General features: G+C 35.3%; 1 protein-coding gene across 5 annotated transcripts in view; it reads left to right on the top strand.

The window, feature by feature from the left end:
• Window positions 1-22,909, top strand: part of Xpo4 (exportin 4) — a 194,954-nt gene that overhangs the window by 70,731 nt on the left and 101,314 nt on the right. For all 5 annotated transcript variants that reach the window (XR_015446598.1, XM_087199387.1, XM_087199388.1 and 2 more), the window contains 9 exons: window positions 625-737; window positions 5,834-5,991; window positions 6,231-6,405; window positions 13,834-14,010; window positions 14,564-14,706; window positions 15,239-15,384; window positions 16,139-16,316; window positions 21,222-21,381; window positions 21,947-22,116. Coding sequence is in view for 4 of the 5 variants with exons in the window: in XM_087199387.1 (XP_087055513.1) it covers window positions 625-737; window positions 5,834-5,991; window positions 6,231-6,405; window positions 13,834-14,010; window positions 14,564-14,706; window positions 15,239-15,384; window positions 16,139-16,316; window positions 21,222-21,381; window positions 21,947-22,116 (1,420 nt within the window). In the remaining variant the exon portion in view is untranslated. The remainder of the gene's footprint in view (window positions 1-624; window positions 738-5,833; window positions 5,992-6,230; window positions 6,406-13,833; window positions 14,011-14,563; window positions 14,707-15,238; window positions 15,385-16,138; window positions 16,317-21,221; window positions 21,382-21,946; window positions 22,117-22,909) is intronic.

Genomic DNA, 22,909 nt, shown 5'->3' with positions numbered 1-22,909 from the left:
CAGCAGCAGTGTGCCATACTAATAACTGTCTGGAAGCTCCTGGCCACCACTCTGAGCACCTCTTGTAATTGTAGAGGGCAGCTTGTATCAGTCTCATGCTGTCTCAGTAAATTGAGTATTAAAGTGTTTATACAAGTTTTTCTTTTCCTGAAGTGTGTATACTTTTTTTTGGTGGACTCTATAATTTTTTTGTTTTGGAAAAACTTCATAAATGTTCTGAAACCTACATTTTATATCTGTGATTTTAGCTGTTGTAAGTTTGGAGAGAAATGATGGGACCTGCAGAAATTGATTTTTTTCTATCTCTTTGTGTATCTGTTTTGCAAGTCATGTTTTTTCCTTCTATTGTCACTATTAAGAACTCTATTATCAAAGTTTCTATATCCCTACAGCATGACACATAATTACTATGAAACTGTTATCTCACATTCCTATAGGGTTCTTTTTTTCAGCACTTAATGCCTTTTATTCCTTAGCTTCATGCATGAATTATGTAGCATGTGTGAAGACGGCTTAAACTGTTTCCATTGCATTCTTTCTGGATGGCTCCTGTTATATTTAGGGAATACTTACACTTTAGACAAAGTAAGAATGTTATTGTTGTTGACCTTGACACCAGATAACTGGGCAGACATTATATAGCTATGTTTGAATCCTCACAAAATGTGCTGTTGAAGCCAACAGAGTCCTGGCGGGAGACTCTTCTGGACAGCAGAGTTATGGAACTTTTCTTCACAGTAAGTCTTAGTCTTTATCTCTGGTAACAAGGGCTATGGAAAAAAGGGAATGCCTTTGTATTTTCCTGAAGTAAAACAGGACAGACTGCTTTTCTCCCCTAAAGCCTTCTCATCTTAACAACATCTGCTTGAACAAATTATATCAAAAAGTTCTTGCCAATTTACAAACAAAATTGTATAGAGGATTTAGTATCTTAGAGCAGAACTTTTCAGACTTTTTAACGTCAAGACCCCTCTACATTTGTTTCAAAAATGGAGGATATCAAATAATTTTTATTTATGGTGATTATACTTAAAATTTAACTGTTACTGTTTATCCTATTAAAAAATTAAACCAGTCAGGGATTTAGCTCAGTGGTTCCACTGCCTGCCTCACAAGCTCAAGGTCCCGAGTTCGATCCCCGGTACAAAAAAAAAAAAATTTAAACCAAGGACTAGGGGTGTAGCTTAATGGTAGAGTACTTGTGTAGCATGTGTGAGACCCTGGGTTCAATCCCCAGCGCCAGAAAAAAAAGCCTCCAAATCACAAACTGAGTATGTTAAAAATAGATTTATTAATTCATTAAAACATAGCAATAATACAAAAAAATAGCAATAAGAAATTTTACATGGTAATATAAATAACATTTTAATGAACGAATAACTATTTTTGAAAACAAGTTTCATAAGAAGAATGGCACTGTTTTACTTTTTGGTTTGTTTTTGTGTTTTTTACAATTTTTGCAAATCTCACTAATGTCCGGCTGAATAGAACACAGCCAGATTCTCTTGTCTGCTTTGTATTCAGCTTGTACCTCCTGTCTGTGTACTCTGGAAAACTACTGTATACTGTGTGACAGTTGGAATGGAAAAAGCAGATGCTGTCTTAGTATTACCATGAATAGTTTTGCTTTCACAATTATCAGGGTCTTAGGAACCTTTAGGAATCCCTGGGCCATACTTTGAAAACTGCTGTTTAGAGCGCTATTTCTTTCTATTTGTGTGTGTGTGTTTTGTGTGTGTGTGTGTGTGTGTGTGTGTGTGTGTGTGTATGTTGCTGGGAATCAAGCCCAGGGCCCTTGCATGTGCTAGGCAAGTACTGTACTATTGAGTAGACTAGTATATTTTTATAAGACTTTAAGTTAGTATTTAATAGCATTTATTTCAAGTACAGTTTTAAACAATTTTTTTATTATTGGCTGAATAGAAATTAAAAAATACATTCTCACATTTGCCGGTGAGTTTCCCCATTGGAATTAATAAATACATGTGTATGTTTAAGTGTCTGTGTGTTGGATGCTAATTTGCAGTTACAGGATGAGTATACAAGTTAGACATAATGAATTGGGCAAAAATCCAAATAAGACAAATCCAAAGAAAAGTAGGAAGCTGTTTTGCCTAATACCAATTGTTATAGTTTCTTACCTTATCATGTGTTTTAAAAATATGCATAAGCCTTCCAACTGCCTGCCTTTTTTGATCAAACCATTTAAAATATAACTGTTACATGACGTATTTAAAAATGTCTAGAACAAAGTTACTCATTTTTGGATAAATACGTTATAAAACATATTTTCTGTAGAAATGTTCAGACTGAGCACTTTATATTTTTTTTTTTAAATCAGAAATGATGACTAAAAGCATTCAAGATCAAAGAGATAATTGTAACTAACTTTTAAAACTCTGTTGCCTGCCTCATCTGACAGGAATTGTTTTGATGCCAATCCAAGTTCAGTTCTTTGTATTATTCACTCAGCTGAAAGTAGATCCCACTCCAGCAGTTTTTGAAAAGGTGCAAAACTTTCTGGCAGTGCTGGAAACAACTCTACCAAATCTGAACAGCTGTCTAGACAAACCAGACAGCTGCTCCTGTCAGCTGTGAACTACCACATGCAAATAACTTTTGAATTTGAAAGTTAACCCTTTTTTGCTTTGTTATTTTAGGGGTTTTATAGGTATAGGCTATTTTCACTTAAGCAGTTTTTAAACAATTTTGTTGTTACAGAAATCATAATGACTGAGCTTTCTGTTTAATTTAATTTTTGTTAAATTTACTTTCATGTATGTGAATTCATTACCCAATTTAAAGGGTTTTTTTCCCACTAGTTAACACTTTTACACAAGATTTGAGTACATAAAAACAGTTGCGTGGAATTGAGACTTAAATATGTTGATTACATCAGAAATTTGCAATAGCTTTGGTTGCATTCTACTCTTCAAAAGTTTACAAACTTCTAGATTTTTCTTTTCTCCATAAGATCGTGTAAAAAGCCACTTTCATTCAGTTTTCTTCATACCTTAAGATTCTTCCTGATCTTGCTTATGATTTGTTCTTTCTTTGCTCATTGCCTAAATATTGGCAATCTCATCTTAGTTCTCAATTTTACTGACGACACGCTTTCCTGGGGCTCTCTTCTGCGTGTAGCACTTCAGGCACCTCTTCACTGATGACTCCTAAATCTATATTCAGCGCAGTCCCCTCCAGATACCCCAAGCCTCATAATCCAAGTGCTTTCTGGCTGTTTCAATTTGGATGGCCACAGACATCTCACATTTAACGTGTTCCAGAAGAATCGGTCATCTTACTGACTCGCTTCTTCTTTATGCCTTGTGTTGATAAGTAGCCTTGCCATTTGCCACCTCAGAGTCCTGCTGGACTTGCTCTCTCCTAACCGTCTGCCTCTCTCATAGTCAAGTAGTGAATTCAGTTTTTAACTGTATAATACAGCTCGTAGTGAAACACACTCTCAGGGAATTTATAGTACATTGGAAAAAAGAGCAGATATTTATGCCATGTAAGAATTGTTTGTCTTGACTTTTATGTGATTCATATTTCAGGGAATATAGATTGGGCTTGCACAATACAGGTAAGGTAAATCTCAGTTCTAGGCCAGGATTGAGCAACCAGCTGGCTCCTTGGCTGGAGAAAATTGTGAGACGGGTTTTTCTAGTACCAGACTGCTTTGTTTTAGTGGATAGCATGTATCCCTGGACACCTGTTTAAATGCTGATTAGGGTTACGGTGTGATGACACAAATTTAGTTATTTTAAGAATGTATTGTGTTCAAGAGTTCACAAACTAGATAGTATGCATATTTTTAATTTACTGTATCAAATTTAAAATACATTGGAATATAGTTTGAAAAACATTTGTATTCTACCAGGGATTAGCAAACTGTATCATTCTAGATTGTAAATATTTTAGGCCATACATGTCATATCATCATACTTTGTCATTGTAGTACAGAAGTGGCCCTAGATAATTCATAAACAAGCAAGCATCGATACTCCACTGAAACTTTGTAGATGATCATTAAAATGTGAATTCTGTATGATTTTCACAAGTTACAAAATGTATTCCTTTGATTTTTTTTTCCTCCCTTACCCATGTATACACACACACAAAATCTTTGGTGGGGGCCAATACTGGGAAGGGAGCCCAGAGCCTTCACATTGAGCTATATACACCAGCACCTCAACACCCTTTAAATTGCTTTTTCTTGAGGCAAGGTCTTGCTAAATCACCCAGGCTTGGCTCAAACTTGTAATCCTCCCGCCTCATCCTCCTAGAGTGTGGGATGTCAGACATGTGCCTATACACCTGGCATAGAAAAAAACTGTTCTTTTTAGAATGTTCTTAGCCACATAAAAACAGACTGGGGATAGTGGTACATGCCTGTAATCCCCGCACATGGGAGGTTAAGGTGGGAAGACTGAGGATTTGAGGTCAGCCTGGACATTTTACTGAGATCCTGTTGCAGAACTGGAAAAAAAGACTGGGGGTGTAGCGCAGTGGTAGCATGCCCCTGGGTTTGATCCTCAGTACCAGAAGGAACAGCAAAACAAAAACAAATTATTAAAAAAATCTGGAAACCAGATTTAGCCCATAGGCTGTGGTTGGCTAAGCCATGTTCTAGACCAAAGACTATAACACATAAACATGTCAATAAATCAGTTAAATTTTTAATTTTTAGAGATGTTACAGTGTTTTAAATTTCTTGACTAGAATCTGAGGACATTCTGGTATTAAGGATTAATGGATCAATCCACAAACAAGGATTTATTGTTCACAGTGGCCCAGCACAGTACTATCAGATACTCAAAAGAAGCATTCTAACTTTTAAGTAATTTATAAATGATTTGCAGAGTCAAAGTGAAAGCCTGAAACAAAGAGAATAAATGTCCAACATAATGTGACATTCACAAAGTCTGTAGTTGAGAGTGAAAGAGAAAGCCTAGGGTAAAGTGCTTGTGCTGAGCAGGAAATGGTCACGGTTAGAATAGGAGGTAAACGAAGAGGAATAATTATTTGATTTCTTCACGGAACTTTCATTTGCTATTTTAATTATGTTAGATCACAGAAATGAAACCTTTACTATGTGAGGATAGTAATACTATAAAGTTAAGGAGCAATATTTTGGGAGCATTTCCTTCATATAAAACAGTAAACCAGGTGTTTCACATCAGTATTGTATCATTGAAATATAATCTAGATGAGCTTTTAAATGGATTTATGTGTAATTTAAAGTCTTTACTGAAACTTTAAATATTAATAGCAATCTATGATAAAATGTGATATAGGTAAACTGTAGACATTTTCATAATTAAAGCATATTCCTGTATGTTGGCTGAATGAATGAATGCATGAATATCTAGGGCTTGAGTGATATATTGGTTTTCTAAGTGTATATCTGTTTACTTCCACTAAGACAGCATCTATATACTCCTGATTGAACTTGTCTGCTAACTTTAGCAAGACGCTGTAGCGAGGCATAGTTAGCATAATACAGATGACTGTCGTTGTTGCTGTTTTTAGAAGAAGCAGTATGTCTGACTGGCTGGCATCTGTTTCTCTCTTTGTCATAATGTGCTGGAGACAGTTCAGTTTTCAAAATGTAGGTAGCCCTCAGTTAAAAATTAGTTGATATGTTTAAAATCATGCCTGCAATGTCAACTGGACCAATCGGCAATTTTCAAATTTACCTAAATTCATGAATTAACTTTCTAGAAATAATCCAGCTACAGTGAATTTTTCTGTTACCTCATTTGGCGTGGTAGGCACGTGACCCTTACAAAAGAAGAATTTATTTTTATGGATTAGTAATTCTTCCTAACAGGTACATCGAAAAATCAGAGAAGATTCAGATATGGCACAAGATTCTCTGCAGTGCCTTGCCCAGTTAGCGTCTCTGCATGGACCTGTCTTCCCCGATGAAGGCTCACAAGTTGATTATCTAGCACATTTCATTGAAGGGTTACTGAATACTATCAATGGGTAGGTATACTTGTCCTTTATAACTGAAAGAAGAACTTTCTGGGTTTTCCTTGTGTTTAACAGAGGAGGAAAAAGAAAATGAGTGATTTCCCCCTATGGTATATTTTGAAATAAAGTAGTATGCCTAATTTGAAATTAATATGCAGAGAACATACCTTTAAAAATGAAGAGGTGATAACATTTGCTTGTTTGGAAATGAGTTATAACTTCCTTAATAATCCTCATTACTTGATTTATAGAATTGAAATTGAAGATTCTGAAGCTGTGGGAATTTCCAGCATTATCAGCAACCTGATAACTGTGTTCCCTCGAAACGTTTTAACTGCCATTCCTAGTGAACTTTTCTCCTCCTTTGTTAACTGCCTCACACACCTCACTTGTTCTTTTGGGCGAAGTGCTGCACTGGAAGAAGTGGTGAGTGACTATTCTAAAATAAATTGTGTCAGTTTTTCATAAGAAAATTTGTGCTTTTTGGGGAACATTTTCTTATGAAGTAATTATTTTAAGTAAAGGCTAGTAGCTCTTGTTAAAATCACCGTTTTGTTTATATGTGTAAATTAGTTGGCAACATGTGTTTGGAAACATGACCTTTAAAAATTTGGGGATTCAAATCAGTAGGTGATATTTATTGATCTTAGGATTTTAATTTTGAGATAATTGGAATGAAATCCTCCTATTAAAAATTATGTTTCAAGCCCATTTTTATGTTGTTTAACAAATTCACAGGGTACTGCTAACTTCCTCATATGATGTGATTATATTTTTATATACATTTATTTTGAGATTTTAAAATATTTTTTATTTATTTGGAAATTATGTAAACAGTTCAGTTCAAGTCATTGTAGCTATGCTTGTTTTACTTAGACAATGCTTTTAACTTTTTTGCTGTTGAGGTTTAATAGTGTTACATTTTGGTAGAATCTAATTTACATTGACTTAACACTCAAGGTATCTTTTGGTACAGATTTTCAGATGTCTATTTTGTAAATTTTATATTTAAATTTAGAAAACACATACTAAAAGCCCTTGGCAATACAGCTGCTTTTGTAATAGTTACTATAAATAATTGTCTTAATCATGGAAAATAATTTTTTCAAAATAGTTATTAAATTGTTGAAACTAATTTTTCTTTTTCTCAATCAAAATGTGGGTCTTTTAAAAAGATTGTAAGAGTAAAAACAGTATTTGTAGATATGTTAGAATTTTGTGTTAAGTCATGAGTTTTTTTGGTGGGGGTTTGGCAGCTGGTATCAGTTTTTCCTCTTCCTTCAAAGATGTTCCAAGAGTAAAGAACTCACAGTGATTGTCTTTATGTAATTGAGCATTTTAGTGATTTGGTGAGAGCAAAGTAACTGGGTCAGGCAGAGATTTATGTGGTGGAAAAATGTATGTGGTAGAGGAATACAAGTTTAAAAGCATCATATATGGGATTTGAATTTCTCAGGGAGGTAATTTATGTTCTAAACACGAAAATGCATGGAAAATTAAGTATTTAAGCTTTACTCAGATTCCTTTCAAATGATCACAGATCTGAACCAGTCAGGTTTCATTTAACATGGTCCCATTGTACTTTGCCTATCCTGCTTGGTTTGTTTTTAATCTTCTAAGCCAGTTGGATTAAAGATTTGCATACTGAGTACATGTTTAGAAACATAGATACCTTTTTGTTTCTGTTTGTGGTTAAGCATGTTCCTAATGTGTTAAAAAAGAATTGCTGGAAGATATAATCTATATGACTATCTTGGTTTATAAATTTTATATATGAATTTGTTTATTTTGACCAGGAGGTTGACAGTGTTTGATGTGGGAGCCTTGGATTGTAAGAAAGTTAGGTGTGTTTTCAGAGAAGCAAATACGTCTTGCACTTCTTTCACAGGAAAACATGCTTTACTTATGTACTTAATAGGTTTCACTTGGGAAAATTGTTCTTTTTAAAAATAATTGGTCATTTATTGTAAAGGGCGGAGGGAAACAATTTGTCTAAGGCTTTGCATTCGTTGTGGAAGTGACATTAGGGAGGTTTGGTGACATTAAAGGCTAAGAGGGTGACGCTACCCCTTGACTTGCGTAAAGACTAAACAAATCCTCCTAAATGTTATTTTAGCCTCAGTATTTCACTGTTTTGTGTGTACCTGGTATATGCAGCTAATAGCAGAAGTTATGAACAAATCTAGCCAAATTATAGAGTGGACCTTGAAAAATTAAGGCATATAAAAAAACAGCTTGGGGCTCAGCATGTAGAAAGATCATGAACTATGACAGTCTAGTCATGGGCTGAGTAATCTAAAGTGTAGCTTGGGCAAGCTGCCTCACTTTTTTGAGTGTGCTTCCTCATTAGTAAAGTCAGGATAATAATTTCTTGTGATGTTTTATGGCATTATATGAAAGTACCTCTGTAGTATGCATAATACAATTTAGAATAATAATTTTGAAAATGAACCTTTATAATACAATTGACAGCCTGTATTGTATGTACTGTCTTACCACCTAGGTCTGGTTATTGGGTTTTGTTGTTCTGTGCAAATCGATGATCTTTTTATAATTTCAATATTTAAAAGTCTTTATAATTTTAATTTTAGAAAATGCTTTTCATTAATATTGAAGGAGTTTCCTCTCATAGTAAGAATATAGATTCTTCATATAGACTTTTGTTGTGGTAAGACTTTTTGAGAACTGTATTTGTTTAGGAGAACATAATAGAATCTGTGAGGATTCATGTCTTTGTTGGTGATTATATTGCTATAGCCTGGGGGAACATCTTTACAAGAAGAAAAATTCTTGATTAGCGTGTCTTTTGAGATACGATCCAACCAGAATTAAATAATACACTGAAATAATTCTTAAAACACTTCTTTTAATAAGAATGTGTATTTAAGAATGTGTTTAATAAGAATGTGTTTTAAACAGTAGTCGGTTTTCTTCCAAACAGCCTCGTACAGGTAAAGTTATTGTTATTGAAAAGAAGTGTGCAATGTTTTAAAAAATATTTATCTCCATTTTTCCTACATTATCTTAGGCCAAGAAAATGCATACTCAGGACAGGTGAGTGAGGCTGGCAGCATCTTGCTCTCTGCAGTATCATCAGGTATTCTTTCCTAGCTACCAGAAGTAGCTTTTCCCTTTCTGTGAAGAGATTTATTTACGACTAAGAGAGCAATCCAGTTTTCAGCTAAGTTCTGTAGCTGCTAAAGTTTCTTGGTATTTCTTGAGACTAAGATTTTTTCATTACACTCTCAAAGTCGAATTTATATTTGTTGTTGGACTGTATGAGAATGTAGGGATGAAACAGTACTTTTTTTTTTTACTTTTATTCACAACACTTCATAACAAATTTAAATAACTATGAGGCTATGAGGCTTTGTCATGAGAAACAATATTATCTTAAAGATTAAAATCTGAATAATTATTGTTCATGAAAATATTTTAATACTAATGCATATATTTGAGTTTGTGTAGTGAAATTTGAGGAAAATATGACTTGATTTCTCTATTCTAGCTTGTTTCTTGAATATTTGGGTCAGTAGCAAATTTTTGAATTCGGCCCATAATTAGGTTTGGAGAGGCCATGCAACATGTTGAGTTACACGGAATAGAGTGGCTACTATGACAGTGATCCTTTTTGTATGTATGCATGGATACAAATGGATATACTTTATAAAGGAAGAACTTTACACTTAATTTTAGTCTATTTGCAGCCTAATCTCTCGATCAGCAGGACAAGGTAGTAAACTGGGGTACTTGATAAAGTTGTCAGGAAGTTCATTAGAGAGTGCCATGCACTAAAATAATTTTGTAATTTGTTGGTTGAAGGCATTTAAAGATTAGCATTCTTGATTCAACATCTAGTTTCTTTTCTAGTTACTTTGTGGAAAGGAATGTGGTGAAAAGGAGTATATTGGAGCCAGATTATAGATTGAGAAGTGGCAGCAGAAGTTCTGGCATGTCTTAGTGGTAACAGGAAAGACAATAATTACTCTAGAGTGGTGGTGTCAATACAGTGTAACTCGTATCATTTGCTCCTATTTTCGTGGAAGGGTAGATCATTTGAGAATCCCTATAGCCCTCTCCATTAGTTCTGGTAGCTAGGAAAGAATACCTGATGATACTGCAGAGAGCAAGATGCTGCCAGCCTCACTCACCTGTCCTGAGTATGCATTTTCTTGGCCTAAGATAATGTAGGAAAAATGGAGATAAGGAGATAAATATATTTTAAAACATTGCACACTTCTTTTCAATAACAATAACTTTACCTGTATGAGGCTGTTTGGAAGAAAACTGACTACTGTTAAACCTTAAATACACATTCCTATTAAAAGAAGTGTTTTAAGAATTATTTCAGTGAATTATTTAATTCTGATTGGATTGTAATTTATGCAGTGTTTTTTGACTTGGATACAGATCAATTCTGATTATTTAAATCCTAGGGCAGAACCATTGTTTTAAGTTTTACAGTATTGATAGAATACAGAGAATTGAATAAAGCTTATTTACTGTCACAACTGTTGTTCTGTATCATATCCCTCATATTGTTTACAAGACTAACACTAGAGACATAGACAGATCCAACGGGTCTAGAGTTCAAAGGTCTGTGCTAATGTGAGGTAGATAAAAGGTTTTGTAACCCATGAAAGCTAGAGGATCCCTGAAATGCCAGCCCACTAGCAGTACTGCTGGATTAATTCAATTCTGTAAATATATGTTGAACACCCACTGTGTGCCAGGCACGATGTCTACTATGTATACTTCTCTTTGCATTAAGAATTTAGAAATTCTTCCTTTTGAAAATGTATATAAAAGTATGTTAATCCATAACACAACATTTAAAAACCTCTGTAAATTATAGCTTGGATTCTTGGTGGTTTTGTGGTGGCAGTTGTTTGTTTTGGCCTTGTTAGAAGTTGAACCCAGTGCCTCATGAATGCTGGGCTGACACCCTAGCAGTGAGCCACATCTCTACCCTACCTCCTCCTTAAGTGATCTATCTATAGGATTCTTCTAACAGCTGCAATTCTTATCTGCTAAATCAATTTCTCTTGGGGGATTTCAGAAGCCAGGAATACTGTCAGCTGCATAGGTACTCTGAAGTTAATTCTGTGCTTTAAGTGCTAGCCAGGGGAGGTCATATATGTGTAAAGCTTAATTAATTTCTTTGGCATTTAACATTCAAAGACTTCTAAATTCTTCCATCCACTCCCACCCCAGTACTGGGTATTGAACCCAGGGCCTTCACACTGAGCTGCATACTCAGCCCTTTTTATTTTTTATTTTGAGACAGGATCTTGCTAAATGTCTAGGTGAGATTTCAACTTGTAATCCTTCTGCCTCTGCCTCCCAGGAGTTTATACAGTTTTTTGTTTGGAGTTTTTGGGGTTTTTTGGTACTGAGGATCTAACTCAGGACCTTGTGCGTGTGAGGCAGGTGCAGTGCTACTGAGCTAAATCCCTGGCCCAGGCCCTGGGTTTGATCCCTAGCACCATTAAAAAAAAATAATAAAAGGAAAAGCAAAGAATTCTGTTGGTCCACAGAAGGAATTTTCTGATTTCATGGGGAAAAAATGAAGTTGTGTTATTTGCTGTTCATAGGAAAAGATGCATTGTAGTGGGATAGATTTTAGCCAATGTCTGCTAGTAACTGTAGTACCATCATTATTAGGCATAGATTTGGAGTTGTTTGCTGTATAATAACCAAATTTATAACTAGTATGAGATTTATCTTATATTTTTTAAACATATCTTGGTATTACATTTATATACAGGCATCAATATATTTTAGTTCAGTTTTAGGTTCATAGCAAGAAATTGAGTGAAAATATAGAATTCGTATTCCCTCTGCAATATGCATCTTCTTGAACCTCCCCCAGTCAGTATCCCACTGACTGGAGTGGTATGTTTGTTACAACTGTTGAACCTACACTGCTAAATCACTATCACCCGAAGTCCATTGTTTTCTTTACAGTTCATTCTTGGTGTAAATTCTGTGGGTTTGGATATATGTCCACCATTATAGTATTATTCAGAATATTTTCACTACCCTTAAAAACCTCTGTGTTCCACCTATTCCTCCTCCTTCCCCCCCAGCCTCTCACAACAATGAATCTTTACTCTCTCTGTAATTTGCCTTTTCCAGAATTTCATAAAGTTGGAAGCATAGAGTAACATTAATCTCTGAAATTCAGCATGATGTCAAAAAAGAGGCAGATTTATAATATGGAAAATTTCTTTCCAAAGCTTCACATTTTCACATTTCTTCTTTCCACAGCTTTCACATTTTTGACAGCATTTTCACACACAAAAAATTAACTACTGCTGTATTTTGGAATTATATGTTCAACATAATTACCAAAGCAATTAGGCAGATATTTTTCCTCCATCTGATGGACTGCAAATTCACTCCTCTGTGCACTTTCAAGTTAATTACAGACACTGAGAGAGAAGTGCTGATATATTTTGATTACCTTCTCTACCCTCTGTTCCCAAATGGAGTAAAGTGGGGTCAAGTAGTCTCATAAGCTCTAAGCCCCTCTCCAAAGCCTCACTGGCAGCAGGCCTGACCATACCGGGGCTATGAGCACATAGTCTCTAGCTTGGTCTCCTTAGTCATTTTTGTGCACGTGCTGCTGGCTTGGCTGCTGGGTTTTGGCAGGGTGTTCATGGAGCAGGGCCAAGGTATTATGAAAAAGCACTAGGTTAGGTTTCATTTCTCTGTGATAGAAGATCTAGTTGCCAATTGTCATCAACCAAATTTCTTAACACTTTGTCTGATGAGTTACTTGGATTGGTATCCAGAAAGATTTTCTCTTTTTGAGAAATCCATAGTTTTTATTTAAATCCCTGCTTAGTGAGTAGAGGTGCTTAGACTCTGCCTGTGATCTGTTTTGTCTAATATCAGGGCTCTATAGAAATGATTTTTGAGAGTTCTTTGAACAGTAGAGAGGCATATAGGACCTTTTATACTTTTCTATATATGAATGAGCTGTGAGAACATATATGGCTTAGATACTAAAACTCAATGAAGATAGATCTTAGAAAATGTCTTGCTTTTTTTTTTTCCTTTTGAGACTGTAGATCAGAGAATGCTGTACCCGAGTTCCTGTTAAGATATGTTACCAGTCTATTTGTTTTGCCAAGATAAACTGTTAGACCTAACAAATGATGTCTGTGAAGCACATGCTTTGTTAAGTAGAGTATATAAACAGGCACAGATGTTTCCAGGGAAAGAAAGTATCTTATTCATCTCTATATTCCAGTACTTAGGTCTTAGGATTTAATACATTTTTGCTTAATGAATAAAACCACCTTTTGCTACTAATAATAAATTGAGCACTGTGCTTGGACATTTTAGCAGTTTTTCTGTCTTTTACCCTCAAAACTACTGTGGATGTTTTTATGATGTCATATTTTATATATGTAGTCCTAAAACATGAAATGGCAATGAGTGAGCCCATGATCCAACTCATGAACATTACCAGTACCTGGTTGATACTATGTGTTCTCTGTATCAGTCTTACCTCCTTGCTGCTACCCTATCATACCTCTTGTAACAGAGATGATCACAGTTCTGAAGTTTCGTTCCCTTGCTTTAAGTTTTTTTAATCATATGTATCCCTATATGATGTGTCAGTGTATAATTATATCACGATTTGTTTTTCAATTCTCTTTTAAATGACCTTTTGAGCTTCCCTTTTTTGCCATTATAGTGTTGTTAAAAACATTCTTCTACAAGTTTCCAGTACATATTTTGCACACACACCCCCCACCACCACCCCATGCTGGAGATTGAACACAAGTCCTCAGCCCTTTTGAGAATGGAATCTTTGTTTTATTAAATGTTCTTTTCTTTTAGCTTGATAAAGATGACATGGTATACATGGAAGCATATGATAAATTGCTGGAGTCCTGGCTAACTTTGGTCCAAGATGATAAACATTTCCATAAAGGCTTTTTTACTCAACATGCAGTTCAAGTTTTCAATTCCTATATCCAGTGCCACCTAGCTGCTCCAGATGGCACGAGGAATTTGGTAAGTTTTAAGCCAGGTGGTAACAATGTCACCAGAGGCTGTATTTCATTGTATTAGACATTATTAATACCAGAAATTTAGAATATGCTCCCTCAAAAGATTTGCTGAGAGCAAAAGTGATCCTTGTTTTCTAAATGAATTCTTGTTAAATGGGGTGTTGCTTATAGTCATCTCTTTTTCAGTTTTCAGTGCCCACCTCTGTCTTGCTAGTTGTCCAGTGCTAATGAATGACTTCCTACATCCAAAACACCAGGATAACAGATCATTTAGTGACATGTGAAATTCCCTGGTATGGGAGGTGGGTTGTGAGTGTGTAATTATCTATATTTGCCACATGCAATAGGGAATGAAAGCTGTACTTTTTCTTTTGTGTTGTCCTCCTTTTGCTAACCACTAGTGCTGTTGGCATGGTTACAAAGGAGTCCCTAGATTGAAGATAGCTCACCTTTCTATTGGCAGTACTGAAGGTATTTTACAGGACCACGGAAATTGATCTTACTGAAGAAGATAGTGCATACAGTTCCTCATTGTTTCTTTCTTTCACCTTTAACAGACTGCCAATGGTGTGGCCTCTCGTGAGGAAGAAGAAATAAGTGAACTTCAAGAAGATGACCGAGACCAGTTTTCTGATCAACTAGCCAGTGTAGGAATGCTAGGAAGAATTGCTGCAGAACACTGTATACCTCTTCTGACAAGGTACACACAGTCCAGAGAAACCCTATGGAGCTAATATTCTCTATTCACAATTCTCTGGAGAGCACTTAAAGTGTTTAAAGACTTTAAACACCCCTGCCCCACATCCCAGCACACTGGACCAAATGGACAGAAACATACTCATGATTGCATTCTTTGGCTTACACATTTGGAGCCCAGACACTACAACATAGATGGCAGAGAGATTATGGAAAACATGGTATGAGAAATGATTTGACCCATGTCAATAAAACTTGAAATAACCAGTTTTCAAATGCCTGTTGTAAACCTTGATTGTTTGTAAAGCATTGTTTAATTCTGTATCATAAACAATAAGTCACAATTCCTGTAGTCACTATAATTCCTATAAGCCACTATTCTCATAGTCCTGTGAGAATAATTGTATTCTATAGGGTTCTGTGTATGTGTTTTTACGTTAACATTTTAATTTATGTTGTCTAGTATATGGAGGTTATAAGTTGTTCTAGGTCTTTATGTATGGAATTTGCTATTGTGTTTTGTTTTATTTTTTTAGTTTATTAGAAGAAAGAGTGACAAGACTCCATGGTCAATTACAACGACATCAGCAACAATTGCTTGCTTCACCTGGTTCAAGCACCGCTGACAACAAAATGCTTGATGATCTCTATGAAGATATTCACTGGCTGATTTTAGTTACAGGTTGGTTACTTGTTTCTTTTTAAAATGTTGCCAATGAAACAGTTTAAGCCCTAAAATTTAGAAGTTTAATATAATAAAAGCAGTAGTTCATACACTGTAGTGGATGAAATTTGAACATAGTTCTTTTCCACAACAGAGCTATGAATACATTTTTTTAAAATACTGGCTCACATATATTCAGTGCTTATTGTACACCAGATGTTTTATGTGGGCCTCATTATAGCTCACTGAATTAGCACTGTTAGGTATTGTTACTGTTATCATCATTGTTATTCCCGTCCAGCAGAAGAAGCTGAAAGTAAAAGAAACTAGCCTGTGGTCACACTGCTATTAATGTTTAGAGCCAGAATGCAAATCTAGGCAGTCTGACTTTTTGGATCTTCTTCCTTAACAACCATACTGTTAGTGTTTCTGTATTTTAAATAATCAAAAAATCTTGACTTTTGGAAAGGTATTTTTCGATATTGATTTCTTATAAAGATAATAGCAGATTTCCTATTCACTTTTGAAAGTATATTACTGAAAATTATTAAAAAGCCAACATGTTAGTATGAATTATAAAATTGATGAATAAAACACTTGTCCTTTGCTGTAATTTTGAGGTTAAGAAATTGAAAGTTTTTTCTCATCAACTTGAAATTAACAGATTAACATTTATAACTTACCTTTACAAATAAAATTGAAAACATTTATAGTGCAATTTGGTAAATATAGATTTGTTAAGTGTTCATTTTTAATTTTTTTTAAACTGAAGGCTACCTCTTAGCTGATGATACTCAGGGAGAGACTCCGCTAATACCTCCAGAAATAATGGAATATTCCATTAAGCATTCATCTGAAGTTGACATTAATACAACACTTCAAATTTTGGGATCTCCAGGAGAAAAAGCTTCTTCCATCCCAGGGTACAACAGAACAGATTCTGTGATTAGGTAATATGAACTCTATAGCTGTGCTCTTGTAATTTATACTGTTTTAAAAATTCTGAGTTGATGGGTAGATGACTGGATGGATAGGCACTCTGTACATCAGACACATAAGGGAAAGAAAACTTGGAGAAGCCTTGAAATACACAGGGATGTCACGTTCTCAGTACTTAATATATTTAGGCTATACCACTTGAGTGGGGATTGACAGATATATTCAGTACTGAGGAAAACAAGTGTAAAGTTATGCTAAATATGAGACTCCAAAGGGAGATTCAGTCTAACCTACTACAAACATAGCTTGTATGGACAACCTAAAAACAAAAAAAAAGAATTTGAGGTTCTTAGAAACCAGATGAACATAACAAGTATTTGTTGTTCATGAAAGCTAAAACTGTTTCAATGGCTTTCTTAAGGAAACCATAATTCTTATCTTATAAAATGAAAATATTTATCCTGAATATGTGAATCTTGTGAACCCACCCCCACCCCACCCCCCGCCAAATAGGGGCAGTTATAAAACAGCAGTATCTCAAGTGAGAGGATTCACTAATAGCAATGGCAGATTTTTCATTAGTTCTTAGTTGTGCAGTTAAGATGGACAAATCAACACTAAATCTGCTTCTAGAAGTGGATTTGAAAACAGCGTTAAATTTCAGCATCTTTAGCTTTAAGTGAAATTTAGGTTGTAGGCAGAGATGTCAGTAATGATAACATTGTTATTTCCAAGATCACTAACTCAAACAACTTGCTACTTCTTCATTCTTTGTTTTAAATGCAAAAATATATGAACAACACTTAAATCCGTGCAGCAGAAAATATGATTTTTTTACAAGTTCAGATAATAAGCTGATACCAATGAAATATTTGGGAATTTATTTCTTTCATTGGTACTCATAGTTTCTTTTCGAAATAAAATATTGGAAAAGTTTTAAATCTTTCTCTTGGGATTACTATAGTCATTTAATTTAGGGTCTATGGAAATCAGTGCTTTTGCTTTGCTTTGTTTTGTGGTGAATGTTAATTTCAAAGACAATTCATTTCAGGGTGCTGTCATATTTTATATTGTCATATTTCTTGCCTGGTTAGTACCATTAAGAATGTTTTCCTTATATCTTAAGTGCTTTTTCAGTTTCTTCCAGTCTTTGGTGTTGAATGTGGGGGAAAAACATTTCTATGTCTGAGAGTACAGATTGGAACCGAAAAAGAAATTTGCAATTTTTAAAATCCAAAGAATACTCTGAAATTGACTGGCATATTATAATGTGAAATTGACTGGGGAAAATTCTTTATTTGCCTATGAAAGTAGTTCACGTTTTTTGAAGCAACTGTCATTTAACAAGTAATTATTGAGTACTTCCTATGCACTGTGCATTGGTGGTTGCTTAGGATATGCCAGTGAACAGAGAGAGCAAAATGAGCTCATAAGGGAAGAGATGACCAACAAGTTACTGTATTAGTGGTAGTAAATGCTGTGGATAAAAAGCCAGGAGAGGTAGCAGGATCAGCACAGACTTCAGGGATTATTGTGGTTTTCAGTAGATTCATCCATATGGACTTTATTCAGGAGGTAACTTATGAGTGTAGAGCTGAGGTTGGTAATGGAACCATGAAGGTGTTCCTTTCATGGGGAAAGCATTCCAAGCAGAGTAACAGCTATTGCAGAGGCCCTGGGCATGCCTGACATGTGCAAGGAACAGTAAGAATGCCATTGGGAGCCAAGTAGAGTGAGTAGAATTTTGTAAGAAGTGGAGTTGGGGAAATAGAGAGAAACCAAATAGGGGTTTCAGGCCTTTGTAACATCTTTGGCTTTTGTGCCATGTGATGTTTTCATAGGGTTTTGAGCAGAAGAGGAACTTGTATGATAAAAATGTTAGTCTAGGGCAAGGGATTTAGCTCAGTGGTTCTGACGCCTGCCTCGCAAGCGCAAGGTCCTGAGTTCGATCCCTGGTACCAAAAAAAAAATGTTACTCTAATGCATTGAATGTGAATGATGGAAGAGAGCGGGTATGAGGCTAGTTGCAGTAATACAGGAGAAAGGTGGTGTCCAGGCCAAAATGACAGGCCTAAAGTTTGTGAGAAGTTAAAGAGAGCACTGTTGGGTTTATTGTGCCATCTTTTGGTTTATGAAATGCAAATGTAATCTAGGATTGATTTGGGAGTGCTCACCAGGATAAAGTGTTTTTAGATAGCATGTTTTAGAAGTTATGTGGGATTGAGCCATTAATCCTTAGAAGAGGGCCAGGGATTTAGCTCGGTGGCACCGTGCCTGCCTCACAAGCACAAGGTCCTGAGTTTGATCCCTGATACCAAAAAAAAAAAAAATTTCCTTAGAATATCAAGAATTAAAAATTTCAGTCAATTTTTTCTTCAGCTTTCCTGTGCTAGGATCTGAGAATAAAAGAGTGATATAGATATACTAGATTCATCTACTAGTAGAGGAGGGCCAGAGAAAACTTCTTGGGAGAGATGGGTTTTATTTAAACTACTACCTGAAGGAGGAGAGGAAAGCAGAATGTTCTAGATACGACAGTAGGAGAGGCAAGAAGAGACTGTAAGCTTGAAGTGACTGGTCATGTAGGGAAGGAGCACTGGTCACGGCAGGTGAGGTGAGGGTGGGGCATTGTAAGTGGGGCTCATGAGGTAGGAATGAAAGTGAGGGAAAGGATTCACAGTAGGAAGATGAACTGACCCATTTGTTCTAGTGGTATTTCTATGTGGAAGATAGATTTAAAGGCCAGTTGGGAAACATTTCATTAGTAATCTTGGAGTGAAGATGGAAAGAGGCCCTCGGGTTTGAGAAGTGTTTCTGAGGGAGCTCTCCAGGCCTTTGCTAATTGTTGAATATGGTGGAAAGGACAAGAGAGGTGATGGAGGGCTCCCTGGGGGCTTCCTGACCACTTCCCTGTGACTTCCTGATCACTGCCCAAGCTGTTCTTTTGTTCATCTTTCTTCCACTTGACAAAAAGAAGGCTGAAGTTCTCACTCATTCTGCACCTTGCCATGTGGATTGGCAGGTGTATGAGCCCACAGAGTGCCGAATCAAAGGGCAGTTCCTCATAGTGTGGTGTTGACTGATGGAGGGCCAGTGGCTGCAGCTAGTCAGGAGATTCAGGTCTTTGCATCAAGTAACACCAAGCAGGACGCAATCCAGTATCAACTCAGAGATTATTAAAACTAATTTTTGATGGTAAATCTCTTTGATTTTTGCCGTATAATTTGGAAGAAATTCAAATGATTGTAAGAATACTTTCTATTTATGTGAACAAGTTTTTCAGTGTTTATATCTGTTGAAATGAAGAATAGGAATTATGTTCAACTTTGGCTCATTTTGGCAGTAGAATATTTATTCACTGATATGAAGTAATTGGGAAAAGCAGCCTTGCCATGTTAGCCTCGAGATGCACAAAATTTTATCTTTTGTTCATAATTTAAATTTCATTACTTTTTTCAACTATATACTTTTAATAGTATAATGATTTTTCAATCTGGAAGACATTTTTAAATACAGTCCAATGATCAGTTGAAATTCTTAAAACATCTTTTAATAGACATTTGTATTATAAAAATTACTGTGATTAGTAAAATATTTCAACATATAAATTTATTAAGAAAATGTAGGGAAATGAAATAAAGAAATGTGTGTTTACATTTTTGAATGGATGATAGTGGCTGTCTACACTGTGATGGTTGAATTGCAGTGTGTTAATTTAACCATTTTACTTCAAATTCTGATAGACTGGAAATGATATCTAAAATTATTTAACTTTATAGGAAAAATCTGATGCATTCACTTAAAATGTGAGATCATTAGGAGTTTTTGTTCACATATTTCCTAAAGTAAATTTTGAAAATTTGAGCCTTGATGTTCTAAGAGCTTCTTAGAAGAGAAGAGGTCCTAGGGTAGAATCTTAAAAACTTCCTGTCTTAAAGGAGGTCAGAAGAGAAAGCTGCCATAAGGAGCAGGAAAGAATAAGCAAACAGATGTGGGGTCCTGGGTGGGAAATGTGCCAAGGATGCCATGGGGAAGGAGTCCTTTCAGGACAGAGTACTCAGCAGCACAGAGGACTCCTGAGACAGGAGAACTGAAACATGTCCATCTGATTTCAGGACAAGGAGATTTCAGTCTTCCTAAGATTCGTGAGGAGAGGAACAGGCCAAACCTTTAGAATCCTGGTCTCGGCACTGAGATCTATGTTAAATGGTGTTATAATTTTTTTTATAAATTATAACACCATTTATATGGTGTTAACTTTCTTTATATCCTCTGCTTCTTTGTCTTTTGGCAAGGTCAAGTTATATATATACTTAAGATTATGTGCTTCCCAACTCCTACAACAGACATTTTTATTTATGTCATGCTGTATTTTGGATACCACATGACCATATGAATCATATAATATAGGAAAGGATGATATGTTTATTAGGAATTAAGTAGGGCGCTGTCAGATTTGGAGACAAGACTCAGTTCTCAAAACATTCTAGATGAGTCAGTTCCCAGATCATACATCATAACAGATCTTGTGTTTTATGATATAAAACCGTAAACTATGCCTACCAGAGGGAGTTTTAAATAATGATGGAATGCTGAAAGAATTTGGCATGTACTCTCAGTGTTTAATACTACATAGTTTTCTATTTTTAATACGAAAATTCTCCTAAGTAATACTGAGGTTTATACATGCAGCTACAGCTTCAACGGAAGGATCTTTCTAGCATTGACTCTCTTCCTTTGCTTTGTCTTCTCTATTTTATGAAAGATGAGAAATAATCTGACTCATTTATCTACAACCTGTTGATGAAATTTTCAAGTGTAGCTTTGCCTAAATCCAGGGAATTGAGAAACAGAAAAGGACTTCTAAGGAAAAAAAAAAAAAAAATCAATAAATGAATTCTGTTTTATACCTACAGGCTGTTATCTGCTGTTCTAAGGGTTTCAGAAGTTGAATCTCGAGCAATAAGAGCAGATCTTACTCATCTACTAAGCCCGCAAATGGGCAAAGATATTGTTTGGTTTCTAAAACGCTGGGCCAAGACTTATCTCCTTGTGGATGAAAAACTATATGATCAGGTCAGAATGTAAAATTGTTAAACTCTGTTTGGACTTATGAAGTTGGCAATTGTAGAGCTGGGAACATTTTTTCCTATTGATATTTTTCTTCAAAATGGAACTGTCGGGCCAGGGATTTGGCTTAGTGGTGCTGTGCCTGCCTTGCAAGTGCAAGGTCCTGAGTTCTATCCCCAGTACCAAAAAAAAATATCTGTTATATCTGCATTAAAGAAAACTGAAGACTGGAATGCTATTTTATAATTTTTCTTAGAGTACATTGTTAGATTTTCTTTATTTTAACCAGTATTAAGATAGAAATTGCTATTTGGCAATAGAGTAATATATGTCCCTCGTATTTGGTTTAAATATCATGTCAGTGTATTAACAGTATGAGAATAAAGTTGACAGAAAATCAGATGAGAAACCATGAGTGCCTTGAGGATGTTTTGGACATACTGAAATGAGTCATTTTTACAGGTAGCAACTACTTCAGATTTAGATGCCAATGTCACTGTAATTTTTCTGTTGATTATTTTCTCAGCTGATTTTTCTTTCCGATCTTACAAAATTTGTTTTCACTCTTAAGATAAGTCTGCCATTCAGTACAGCATTTGGAGCAGATACAGAAGGTTCTCAGTGGATTATTGGCTACCTCTTACAAAAAGTCATCAGTAACCTCTCAGTCTGGAGTAGTGAGCAGGACCTTGCAAATGATACTGTGCAGCTCCTTGTCACTTTGGTGGAAAGAAGAGAAAGGTAAGTCCATTGTTGGAGAAAGTGTGTGTGTGTGAAAGTTTGCTTTTTAGCGTAGTCTTTTCACCTGGCACATGATTACGTAGTTTAAGTCTAGATTTACTCTACATTCTTGGAGTAGTGTGTTATTAAAACTATAATTTTGAAATAGTGTTAAAATTACTATAAATGCAAATGGGGCTTTCCCATTTTACAAGTAAAGATTACATTGATTGTTCAAGATTTGGCGTTAAAAAACCTTATGAGCAACACATAAATCTTATTTAATAATCTATGGTTATAAAAACACTCATGTAGAATATTCTTATTTGATTTCTTTTTTAGTTATCCTATTAGCATTATCCCCATTTTAAAGATGAGAACAACTGATATTTAAAATTGTTGCAAAGTAAAATTTTTAACACTTTCCACAGCAGATTGTGGAAATGTTTTCATTTTTCTTGCTGTACAGAAATATATCCTTGCTATTGTTATTACTATTCCCATTGGCTACTATTTATTGAATTCTTATAATTTATTGAGCATTTACTAAGCATTTCACAAATAGTACCTCATTTCATCATCATATCTGTCTCAGGCATGAGATTTAGGGCTATTACAACTATTGTTATCTCCTTTTTGCAGATTGGAAAACTGATGATTAAGAGACATTCATTTTACATTGTCCCATGACTAATGAAGTCTGAATGTAAACCTGTATGACTCCAGAGTGTACAGTTTATTGTACTGTGTTTTAAAAGCTAATTAAATCTAGTTAGGTGTGGTGGTAGGTGCCTGTAGTCCCAGCTACCCAGGG

Source organism: Heterocephalus glaber, unplaced genomic scaffold (genome assembly GCF_053883595.1).
Source record: "Heterocephalus glaber isolate CG9 unplaced genomic scaffold, H.glaber_assembly_v1.0 deba00001719, whole genome shotgun sequence".
NCBI lineage: Eukaryota > Metazoa > Chordata > Mammalia > Rodentia > Bathyergidae > Heterocephalus > Heterocephalus glaber.
This window is presented reverse-complemented; position numbering and strand designations above follow the sequence as displayed.